Below are 12,327 nucleotides of genomic sequence, written 5' to 3' on the forward strand. Positions count from 1 at the left end.
TTCTAAAAGAGCTGTCAGAGCTTCGGCAACCTCTTCCTTTGTGGTAAGGGCATCCAAGTCCCTGATTTCAATCAGTGACTCTTGTGTCCACGCCCTAATTTGAGCGTCATTTCCTAGTGCACCTTCAAGAGTGCGCTTCATGGTCTCCAGGGCGCCACCAGACTTCCGGTCCAATTGGATCAGTAAATTTCCTGCGTTATTTTTCCGGACCTTTGAGATATTTGTACCTAAGCCTTTCAGAGCGTGGTAGTCTCGGACCTTCCGGAGAGTATCCGCATAGGTGCTGCTCTCCGAAATCTTGATTATCAAGGCATCCGGTCTCGTTGGTTGTGGGAGTTTTTCCTTCCAGAAACTCTTTGCCACTGATCATCTTTGGGGAGTTTATGATCTTCCTCGTGCTGCTGGGACTGATCCAACATTGTTACTTTCTCTGATGCCTTCGTTTTCTCCCTTCGGCGGGCGGGCTCTAGTCAGGATGTCGAGGGTACTGGCTGTTCAGTTTGCCTTATTGCCCTTCCTTTCTTTGATGCCTTCGACTTATTTTTAGTCGCAGTCATCTGCGTTATTTCTTCCTGGTGTCCAGCTTGTACAGATGGAGACACCCTGAACTTCTCTCTAGGTAGGGGCGTGTCTAATAGGTTGACCTTCATTGTTTGAGTTCCAACGTTTACTTTTACACTATCTGTTGTGTGTTCCCTCAATTGGATCTCCAGTGCCTCCAGGTAGTTTTGTATCCTAAAGACATACTCTCTTATTTCACCGTGAACATTATGTCTTTGCTGGATATACTTCTGTAGACCATCTACCACTCCAGCCAGCTTTGTCCACTCTTCTTGACAGTATTCCAAACTTGTAGCTCTGAATGCCACAGTAGCCAAGTTGACAACCACTGCACCACTGCACACGGGTGTGTGTGTGAGATTTATGATTTAACTGTTGCAATTAAACTTGAGAGGACTTTCAACTTCTGATATTTTTTGATCATTTGATAATGCATGTTTTCTTTGAAGCCTTTCATATTCTTCATAATGCAAGAACAATGAAAATCAATTACTCTCTTTGTATTGAGTAATTTAGTTCTGTAATAACTTTCAGTCAATAATTTGAGATGTGTGAAAATTCTGCTTACCCTATGTCCTTCTGATTTATGGCTATACCCTTGGTTATATGATTCTAGGCCCATCTTTTTATTTTGACTCATTTTTGACATATTTCTTATCTTTGGATTAGGTATTCCATCATAATTCTGATTTTTATTATGATACAGAACCTATTTTATTGTATATACATATGTATATCATTACATAAATGTCTTTCTGTTCTTCTTTATTTCTTAATTGAAGCAGTCATGTTTGAGTGTAAATATCTCTTACAAGGGGAGGCTGTGGACATAAGGTCACCAATTTCAATGGAACTATTTTGTTGTGGTACTAGGTTGAAAAAATATTAAACCCGTGTCTGTGGGTTTTTGTCAATCACGGACACATATAATATTTTTGACCTTGTATCACCAAAATAAGTTTCATTGGAATCAGTGATTTCACATCTGTAGTCTGTCTCCCCTTGTTAATGGTTGTACAATGGATATCTTTTAATTTTCCTTTTAATACATTTGCAAGCTTTCTGTATACGATTCTTATTCAATCCTTTCATAAGAAGGATTTTATCACTAGAAAAATCCTTCTGTTTTATAAGTTCAGTTTTCTTCAATAAATAATTTTTACTTTTTTTCTGATATTCTAGGTTTGGTAGCTTAGAAAGAAATCCACAACCTTTGGAGGTGATGGATCATGAATCCAGATTATCTTCTACACTTCCTCGAAATGTCTACATATCCCAAGCAAACAGTGTATCAGTCCTTTTACCAGGACAAACCTATCCTGAAAATAGTTTAATGAGAACTCAATCATTGGGCAGTGTCGATAGTGCAAAGCAGCATGCAGATAGGTATTTATATCTCTATTTTAGAGAATTTTTAAGTTTGTTTCATGTATATTCATTTATTTTATATATATGAAAATAAAATTTTTAATATATAGCAATTTTTTTATAATTTACAGCCTATTTAAATATTTAAAATAAATAATTAAAACATAATTATTTTTATTTCAAAAAGATGGTTAAAAAAACTGTTGACCAACAGAAAAAAATTGTACCATTTTTATTTACTAAACGAAATGTATAAAATTTTAGGTTATATTCAATAAATTGTACTGATTTGAGAAAAAAAAACAGTAGTCCCTGTACAGTACACCAAAAATTTACCAAAAAATAATATATTGCACATGAAAATTTAATCCCCTTTAACTAATGGAGTGGATGAGTTGAAAAAATAGGTTTATTTTAGTAATTCTGATGATGTTTGCTACTTTGCATAAGAAATAGTCTAAATTCTCTTGTTTAATATATAAAGAAATATTCTGTTTCAAGTTATAAACATTTTAAAGTAAAATGGGATATTAAAAAAAAAATTATAAATAAAGGTGATATTCTAATATATATTTTTTTCAGTTATTCGGATGATATTGACTAATATATTATGAGTATTTTCCAACAGGATCTAGCCTTCCTAGATTACCATCATTCTGTTGTAAAAAAAAAATTCATTTTTTACTATACGTATTAACAGTGCAAATCTAGAATATTTCTCTGATTACTTATGGAAATACCTATGTAATATTTTAAGTTAGCAAAATTACTTTGATAAGATGGTTCTACTCTCAAAATTATTTTCATATCTGAACAGTATGGATAAGAAAGAATATATTGCCCATTTTTAGTGGTAAAAATTATCCTTAAAAAAAAAAATGTATGAACATCTTGGTACATCTAGTTCCTAAAATTTATTTAGGTAAAGCACCCTGTAGCTTTAGCAATAATAAAAATTATCGTTTCAAGCTACAGAAATGTTAAGTCATCATATAGGTGCTAATATTTCATTTTATTATTATTGAATGTTGTACCAAAACATAAGAAAATACAAACAAAAAAATGATTTCTTTGATTTTTGGTAATTATATAGTTAATACCATATTATACTTAAAAATTTCCCCAATGTATATAATTTTTTGGTCTAAATCAAGTGGTTGTATTTGCGTTTTCTTTTTTTTTCAGTTTGGTAGCCAATATCAGAATTGCAAAAAATGTACTTCTTTGATTAATATATTGCCTTTAATTTTTAATGATTGGTTTGTAAAACAAAGCATTTTAACTTAAAATTTTCATAACTTGATACAGATTTTTTTTTTCATGTTAAGCAGGCAAATGAATTCACATTATTTTTATTTTCCTATATGTTAACAAACATGGGAATTACCAAAAAAAAAAATTATTTCTTTAATTAACATACCATGTTTAGTTCATGATAATGTGTTAGTAAACACTATATTTTTGTATTTGTTAGCTAAATCATAGGAATTACTAAAAAACAATCCTATTCTAATGGTCTAGTTCATTTAGAAATGAATATTGATGATTCATACAATTTTTTACAAATATCGGTTTTATTACTAATTAGGAAGATATTACTTTAATCGGTTTTATTAAATTTCAAGAAAAACTAAAGATTTTTTTTGTTAAATTTTTAGAAAAACTAAAGAAAAAGAGTGGTATGAGAGTAGCTTAGATTCATCTCCTCCTAAGCTCTTACCTAAGATGGACTCACCCATGTCTCATACTTCTGAAGATAAAGATTTTCCATTTCACTATGAAAATAACAATAATAATAGTCGAATGAATCAAGCTTCCATTAATAGCATCCAATTTGATACGGTAAGTTCTGTCTGATTATTACTTAAAATAAGCTATTCATTATATTGAATTGGTTTAATGATAAATTCATTAAATAAATTTATTTATTTATTAGTTTTATTAATGACAAAATTTTCAAATTCTATTTTTTTAAGAGCTGTTACTCTTTTCTTGATATTAAGAGGAAAATACACAATAACTACAAACAAACTTCACATATAAAACTCAAACATTTTTAACAAAACAATCAAAAAAATAATAGGAAAAATGTTGGTGTCAGAAGTATTGGAAAGTGCATAATTAAATTAATAAATAAATTATTAAATAAGGATATTAATTTATTATTTTGCAATATATCAATATTTGGTTGCTAAACCTGTTTGTTTAGGTACGCATTGTAGGCTTTAGGGCATTGATTTAACTGGTGTAATAATTGTTCCTTATCCGATTTTGTTCCACTCAAGAATTAATTTTTCCTACAGATTGTTTTCATTTCAAACATGGCAGTGTTTGAATGTTCAATTAAATTGGGATGATCGGATTGATTGAAGTTAGATAAGGTGATTGTAGAGAGTTGTTTCCAAAAGCTTAGAGTAATTGTACAGTAACCAAATCCTAGTATATAATGCATTATGATAAGGGTCGTTTTCTTGATACAAATACATAAGTTAAAAGTCTTTTTGATGAATTTATTTTGAAAACTTTACAAAATGGTATTGAAAAACAAACTGAAGCAGATATTCAACTCACATTAATAAAATACAAAGTAGTTCTATTTAATTGTTTTGATTTAATTAAGTCAACTTTTTCTTGTTGACATTTTCTTGACAAGTTTAGAAATTTATCATGCTTTGCTTTCAAAAAGACGTGTCTCCTTGGTTCAATAAAATAAAATTGGTTACTGGGTGATAAAAGTCATGTTTTCCTTATAAAAGCCACCTAGAAGGGCCACTTTGTGTCAACTTTTTCTTATTGAAATTTTCTTGAAAAGTTTAGAAATTTATCATGCTGAGCTTTAAAAAGGAGCTATCTCCTTGGTTCTGTAGAATAACAAAAAAAATTGAGAACTGAGTGATGGAAATCATATTTTTCTTAAAAGAGCCAGCTAGAACTGCCAATTGGTGTAGATCGTAATTTATTAAAAAGAGCTGCTCAGATCATCCACTAAAAATGTAATGACCAGCAGGAGGTTGGGGAAGAATTGGAGATCATGATTCACTTCCAGTGTTCCACCTGGATTAATCATTCTGTAGCTATAGCTGCGGCTCCAATTCTTCCTTTGGCTATTATATACAGTTTATAATGTTTGCACATTGTGTTACACAATGGTAAAATTAACATAATATAACATATTACCAGATTATATTTAATTTAAATCTTGCATTATATTATATATTGTTTGGTGATTGCAGGTTGTTCCGTATGAATCCCCTAAAAATCATACTGTTGTTCAAGCTGGAAAATGGCAACCTTACCGTGAAATCACAAAGCCATTTGAAATGTCAGATTTTTATAAATACAGCACAAAATTTCGTAAAAGTCAAAGTCAAGTACTTGGAAATGAAGCCCCTTCTATTTTACAGCAAAAGGGGATTTATAAACCATTACGTCCTTTGGAATGTCACCCTTTAGCTTCTAATGGGTAACTTATTTTATATTAATTTTCTATCACTTTACAGATATACTAGGTTATTTTATAATTTTTTGCTTTAAGAGACTATCATTAATTACAAATACATTATTAAATTCATTTATTTATTTTAGTTTTTTGATTTTTGAATGCCTAGAACTTCTAAAAGAAAAGTAAATTTCTATTTAATATAGTTGCTGTAATAAAAATATTGTTAATTATTATATAAATAATGTTACTTTATGATAATTTAAGCATGAATTTTAAATAACTAAGTAATATTATCTAAACACTTATTATATAAGTTTTAATATTCTTGTTTCTATCGAGAAATTGCTTCCATTTATATTCCTTATATGTTCGTAGTTGTATGTTCTTTATGTATTTATAGTACTCAAACTTGTTAGCTTAAATGATGTAGTCTTTATATCATCTACCATTCAGTCATATTCATCTCAATATAAAATTAAATAGAAAAAAAAAATTATCTAGTGAAAATGACCTGTATAAATTACAGTACAATACCAATAATTTGTATTGTCATAGGCCTGCAAATTAGATACGTTTTGTTGAGATTTTCAAAGATTGGGAGTAAAAAATAAAAATCTTGGAAATTAATAAAACTAATTAAAAAAATAATATAGGTGTACATATATTATAATCATTATATATCTTAAGATTTATGATTTTTTATATGAATTTTTTTTTCCTGAGGAAGGGCTTTTAGATGATACAAATTGTTTAACTGTAATGTTTACATAACATGTATGGTGCAACACTTAACAATGATGAAAAACTTTAAACTTAATGTCCCAAAAACTTCTGATGCAAATAATGATAGGTTTGGCATTTCTCCTCTGTGCCATAATTAAATTTTTTTGTTTATGAATTTTTTTATAATCTTGATTGCATAAAATGGTCATGAAACACCGACTTGCTTAAGAAGTATCACATTCTTTGTTCAATAAAGGAGAAAAAGAAATATCGATCAGATGGAGTAGGGTGCTAGTTCTTGTAATTATGGCAAAAAGGCTCACAAGTTTTTCGATTAGCCTAAGGCTTCAACAAATATCTCATTTAATGAGGAAATAATCAAAATATTTGCAATTGTATCACAACCGATTTCTTCAGGTAAATGTGCATTATGCACTATGTGTGGCATCACATTTCCTTCCTTTCACTAACAGCCTTTGTTAGAGAGAGTCATGGTATCAGCTGGAACACATGTGGATGGCCTCACAAATCCTTCACATCATTAATGGGACACTGACAACAGATTAAATGATTGAGTATTAGGCATTGTGTATTTACTATCTTCAGGGTCTTACATGGTCAAGATATGCTTCTGGATAATACTACACGACCACACTAAGAAATACGCCAGCCACATATTGAGTGTTTTTCTTAGAAGTTTATCTAAATGAAACCTGTAAACCCTCTTACTTCAAAAGGGTTAGTTTTTAGGGTTAGCTTTTTGGAACTACAGTATTTGTACTTGAAACACAATTAAAAATACAGTAGTTGGAAAAAAGAGTTGCAAATACTTTCCTCATCTATGAGTTGAAAATTTTGTGAGTATTAAAGATAAAATATACAATTTCTTGTTTTCTACAAGACCTATAAAGGTCCATTTTTATGTTTTATGAGATGCAAAAAATTAAAATGTTATCGATTGTAAGATGGTGACTCAGTTTATTTTAACTTTGCTTATTATAACATATAAGAGTCTTTTTATATGTTTCAGTAGATATAGAAAATTAAAATGCTATAATTTGTATGATCACATGCCCACCTTTTGATTTATTTTATTATTTCTGATTTTTAACAATTAGGGTCCCCTAATATGTTTCTTGATACACAGAAACTGAAAATGCTATCGATTTTAGGATCGTGTATTGATTTATTTTAACATTTCTGATTTTTAACATATTAGGGTCCCGTTATATGTTTTCAGAGGTGCTAAAAATGAAAATAGAATCGATGATCATGCTTAGCTATCTTACCTGTCAATTTATATTTATGATTTATAAAATATTAGGGTCTTCTTATATATTTTCTGAGGTACTGAGAATGGAAATAGAATTGATTTTCTGGTCGGGCACTTGAGAATCAATTTATTTCAACTTTTCAGATTTCTAACATAAGGGTTCCTTAATAGGTTTTTATGTAAAATGTGTTAAGGTAATACAATCCATCTGAGTCATTATTATTTCTATGCCTTGTTATTCAATAAATACTTTGTTTATTTTTGTACTTTTGGTATATATATAACCCAATACCAATCTAAAATATACTATGAATCTTTAATGTTAGTCATATTTTATGAAGATATTCTTACTAATTGGTAACTCGAAAACATGCAAAATGCCTTTGAAGAAGTAATTTAATTGTAATAATTTTTAGGACTTACATAATTTCAGTTAATTAGTATAAATAATTTTGAATAATAAGCTTCAGTAATTATCCTTGCTTTCCATTGACAACAGAGTATGGAACATAGCACATTAGTATTGAATCTATATATTACAAATAGAACAGAATAATATACAGTTAGGACGTGAACATTTTCACTAATTTTATCTCTCTGGTGTACCATATTAGTCTATTTCAATATTATTATTCTTACTACTTAATAGTTTTTCTATATCTGATCAAAATTTATTTTTCGATTTTTCAAAAGAATTTATCTCAATTTGTCATAATAATACATCATTTGCTGAATGCAGAAAAGTTGATGATATCCTTATCAGTTCCAAATCCTTCTCACGTCCTCTTCCTTATTCTCCTTTACTTTTCCTCAACAACAATCATATTCTGTTTCATAATTATTAAAAACTATAGATTCAACCAAACCTCACCTGTAAAAACCTGCCTACTTGTCTCCTCTTTTATTTTCTACCATTTTGATTGCAATTTCCTGGTTTATGGAGGACTGACAGATGAACTTGAAGCATCCTATGAATTTCTATATAAGATTTATTTTCGGTGTTCCCAGACACATGCATATCTTTAGCTATTATCCTGAGCAGCAGTAGCTAGCTTTATCTTTCTTTGTAACTGCAATATTTCCATTGGTTTTTCTTATTCCAATCTCTAAGAAATAATAAACCTCATCACTGAATTTCTCATTACCTCATTACCTGTATTCCTCTATCCACTCCTTGATTGAATACTAGAACCCAACCAATATATATTTATACTCCACCATATAAAACTGTTTCCTTTGACAAATTCTTTCTTGTCCATTCCACCTCCTATTGGAATTACCTACCTATATCAATCCATAATCCTTCTTCCCTAACTTCCTTCCAAGATCAGCTATTTGTCACCTTAAATCTCAATCTTCCAATGAATTGTAAAATGTATATATAAGGAATCATTGTTAGAAATTGAACTACTTCATATATTTAGGTGATATACTACACCATAGGCCATTAGTTATATTTACTGATTTTGTTCTTAGGGGACTTGGTGATCCCAGATAAATAATTGTTTTATTTCATTTATATGTTATAATCTTTATTGACAGTATCCTTCCTTCAAATGGGAGAGTACTCAGCAGAAAAAATGTGATAAAAAATTATATATATGAAGTAGAGGCCAAATTTCTTAAATATTATAGCTTCAATTCGAAGCCTTAATATTTTATTCTTTCTATGTGTTTGTGGTTTGTACTTTTTATGTTTCTAATAGTTGAATGTTTTGTTAATATTTCAGAGACACAGTAAGTCTAAAGATCTTTCCTAACTCGAACACTTCCCAAAATGACAACTGCCCTAGCGACCTTGTTTCCTGGTATCAAGAGAAGAGTTATAACTCAAAACCTCGATCCTCAACTCTTGTATAGTTTAAAAGTACTGTAAATTGTTCATTAATGGATGCAATTCATTTTTTTTTTTTATAATCACTCAATCTATGTAAGATTACATAGATTTTATCTTCATGTATTACATCACATTTTATAATGACTCTATTGTACTGTTGATATTTTTCCTATTCTGTGCTGACTTTGATATTTTGTTTGTATTATATATATTTATATTATTTTTAAACTTGTTTACTTAAAAACTTTAATTTTTGTACATAGTGTAACTCTTTTTACTCACCATATTTACATTATTTTTATATAAATAAAAGATACTTTTTTAATTTTTTCTTCATTTTTGAGATTTTCTAACCTTCTACAGCCCATATTATTTAGTAATTTCTATTGGAAAGAGAATTTTTTTTACTGGTTCTAATAGTTAATTAGATTTTAGTAAGAATTCAATTGGTTTTTTTTTATTCTATGCACTTTGAAGTCATAAATTGTCCAAAATTGCGAACCCCCTGTGTTACTGTTTTTAACGGCAGGACTGAAAATCAAAAATCCCTAAAAGACAAAATCATTTCAGCATGTCATCATAATTAAGGCATCTTTTAATTGAGTCATTGTCATGATGGTAGCAACTTCATTAGTCTTCAGCCTGTTACCCAAATTATGATGATGGCTTTTTATTGGAAAATGGATACCCAAGTGATTTTTATTTATTTATATATAAAAGATACTTTGACTGTAAAACTTAAATATAAGAAGATGGTCAGGGTTGCGGTCAAAAAATAACAAATAGTTATAAACTACTGCAACCCTGACCATCTTAGATTTTTGTTTATGTTTTTTCAATTTTCAAAACCATTTTCGAGCTGATTGCCAATAATCGTGAAATAATGTTTTTTGGTGATTCACACTTTCAGAATACATCAGATCACAAGTGAGCCGGATATGGATTCCTCTTATAATATGTTATCCATAAAAACCTTTAAATTAAATTATCCTATTCCATTCCATTGGAAATTCCACAGTTTGGTGCTCTGTAGAAGGTTAGAAAATTAAAAATACCCTTACAAGATAGATCATATGCTCCTGTTATGACTAGAGACTGGATTTTTCTGCAGAAAAAACCCTAAATGTGCAAAATCGTGCAATAAAAATCAAAATGTGTTGAAAAAGACATCCAATTGCAATAATAAACTTTATTGTTTAATTTATAATATCATTACATAGAAAGCTTACCTAAACTTATTTGAATAAAAATTAAACTCGCTAAATACTCAAAACATTTGTTTAAACATGCAAACAAAATTAAAGTACCACAATTAAAAATAAAATTTTGTTCATAATTGAAGAGCTATGAGAAAGCTCATGATTTCATATTCCTATTATGAAAGCTAGAATTAAATTTTTTTTACTTGTTAAAACTACTTTAATTGTGTTTTAGAAAAAATATGCAAGCCACTATGTTGAAAGGAGTAGTTAAAAGCATTGATTCAAGCAAAATTCTCATTTTAATTTCCTCTAAAATTTTAAATATCATGTTTTTCCATTTAGTCTTTCAATTTTCTATTTATACATGAATATACACAAACCAAAAAAATAATAAGTAACTCATTGTATAAGAAGTTTAATTAAAAATGTATATGTATAATCATATTGATCAGACCAATTGATTTTTATTAAAAAAAATATATATATATAGGCAATATAATATAACAATATAAGAAAGAAAAATCGAAATTCTTACTAGTAACAACAAAGGAATAATAAAGGACTAGAGGCAGACTGGGAATGAAGTTTTAGAAAATACTGAACACTATGTTTAACAAGCTTATTCTAGAGAGACTGAGATTAAATTTTGTAAAATAAAAATAAAAATTTAGCCAGTAAAGAGTTAAAACTGCAATTTCGTGAAAAATAAAATTACTGTTATTTGAATGTCTTTTTCATGATTGGAATTTCTTCTATCCAGGTTTGGCAGAATTTGGAGCTAGGAAACTGTATAATAAGCTCCTGCCTCAAGAGACCAATGGGTTCTAGTTATGAAGCTTATATTTGTATATAATAATAGTGTTTAAATAAAGTTACGGAAATAATATTGGACAATAAAAATATGACCAAAATATTTCTTACTATAAAAATTAAATAATTTAAATCATTTTTAAAAATTCATAAAATAAAATAATACCAAAGAAACAAACTGGTTTATGAATATTTGATAAAAATAATGAAAAAAATATATACAATAGAAATACAATGTGGTGGGTGGTTTGTCAACTGAAGACGCAGGGCGGAGGGCGTTTCGTAAGGGCGAACTGTTGATGGCTCAACGTCAGAGCCCAACTAAGATCGCTCTGCAATGGGCAGCGACTAGAAGTGGAATGTGAATTTTTTTCGAAGCATTATTATTAATGCACAGTAGCGTTTTTCGATGCTCGGGCAATACCAGGCTCTTCTTAAACAATTAGAGACTTCTATATTTCGAAGTTCTTAGTAGGAGATGACAATGGGTAAAATGGGGGGTCTTGGATTCAGATCATAACTTGGAATAAATGATGTTAATTATTTATTAATTCCCATTGTACCTTGAAAGAATGAAGGTGTAATTGAGTTTTATTAACAGTTTCTTCATGGTTGAGCTATTGATAATATCCTTTGAGTACCTACTGGTTTTTCCGAAATCGGTCCCGTTGTCGGATAGAATTTCAGATGGCAACACGCGACGGGAAACAAATCTAATTAGGCTAGCAATAAAGGCATTGGTAGATAATCTTGTCACTAGCTCAAGATGTACGGCTCTAGTACTTGAGCAGACATAGGATTTTAGCCTATTGCTTCCGCATTTATTGGTCTATTGAGTGATAAATGGGCCGGAAAAATCAACTCGAGTAATAACAAATAGCCTTCCTTGTTCGAATCTAAACGGTGGAAGGTCGGAAACAGGAGGTTTGAAATTTATGGAACTGTAACAGTGAGCGAGCACGTAGTTCCTCGGTAACCCGACAGGGGTCAGCACTACAAGCGTCTAAGCAGCTGTATAATTGTATATAAGTTTATTATTATAAAAATACGATCTCTTGTATAAATGTATATATGTTAATATGTAATATGTAAGAATGTTAATTATAAAATA

At 29.5% G+C, this 12,327-nt stretch overlaps 1 protein-coding gene across 1 annotated transcript in view; it reads left to right on the top strand.

Annotated features, from left to right (window-relative positions):
• Positions 1 to 9,540, top strand: part of sstn (stepping stone) — a 32,864-nt gene extending 23,324 nt beyond the window's left edge. Inside the window, exons 6-9 of the mRNA XM_067050257.1 lie at positions 1,744 to 1,947; positions 3,588 to 3,771; positions 5,163 to 5,392; positions 9,098 to 9,540. Of these exons, the coding sequence (XP_066906358.1) occupies positions 1,744 to 1,947; positions 3,588 to 3,771; positions 5,163 to 5,392; positions 9,098 to 9,227 (748 nt within the window). The 3' untranslated portion in view covers positions 9,228 to 9,540. The remainder of the gene's footprint in view (positions 1 to 1,743; positions 1,948 to 3,587; positions 3,772 to 5,162; positions 5,393 to 9,097) is intronic.
• The last annotated feature ends 2,787 nt before the right edge of the window (positions 9,541 to 12,327 follow it).

Source organism: Halyomorpha halys, unplaced genomic scaffold (genome assembly GCF_000696795.3).
Source record: "Halyomorpha halys isolate HHAL.00 unplaced genomic scaffold, Hhal_1.1 Scaffold385.1, whole genome shotgun sequence".
NCBI lineage: Eukaryota > Metazoa > Arthropoda > Insecta > Hemiptera > Pentatomidae > Halyomorpha > Halyomorpha halys.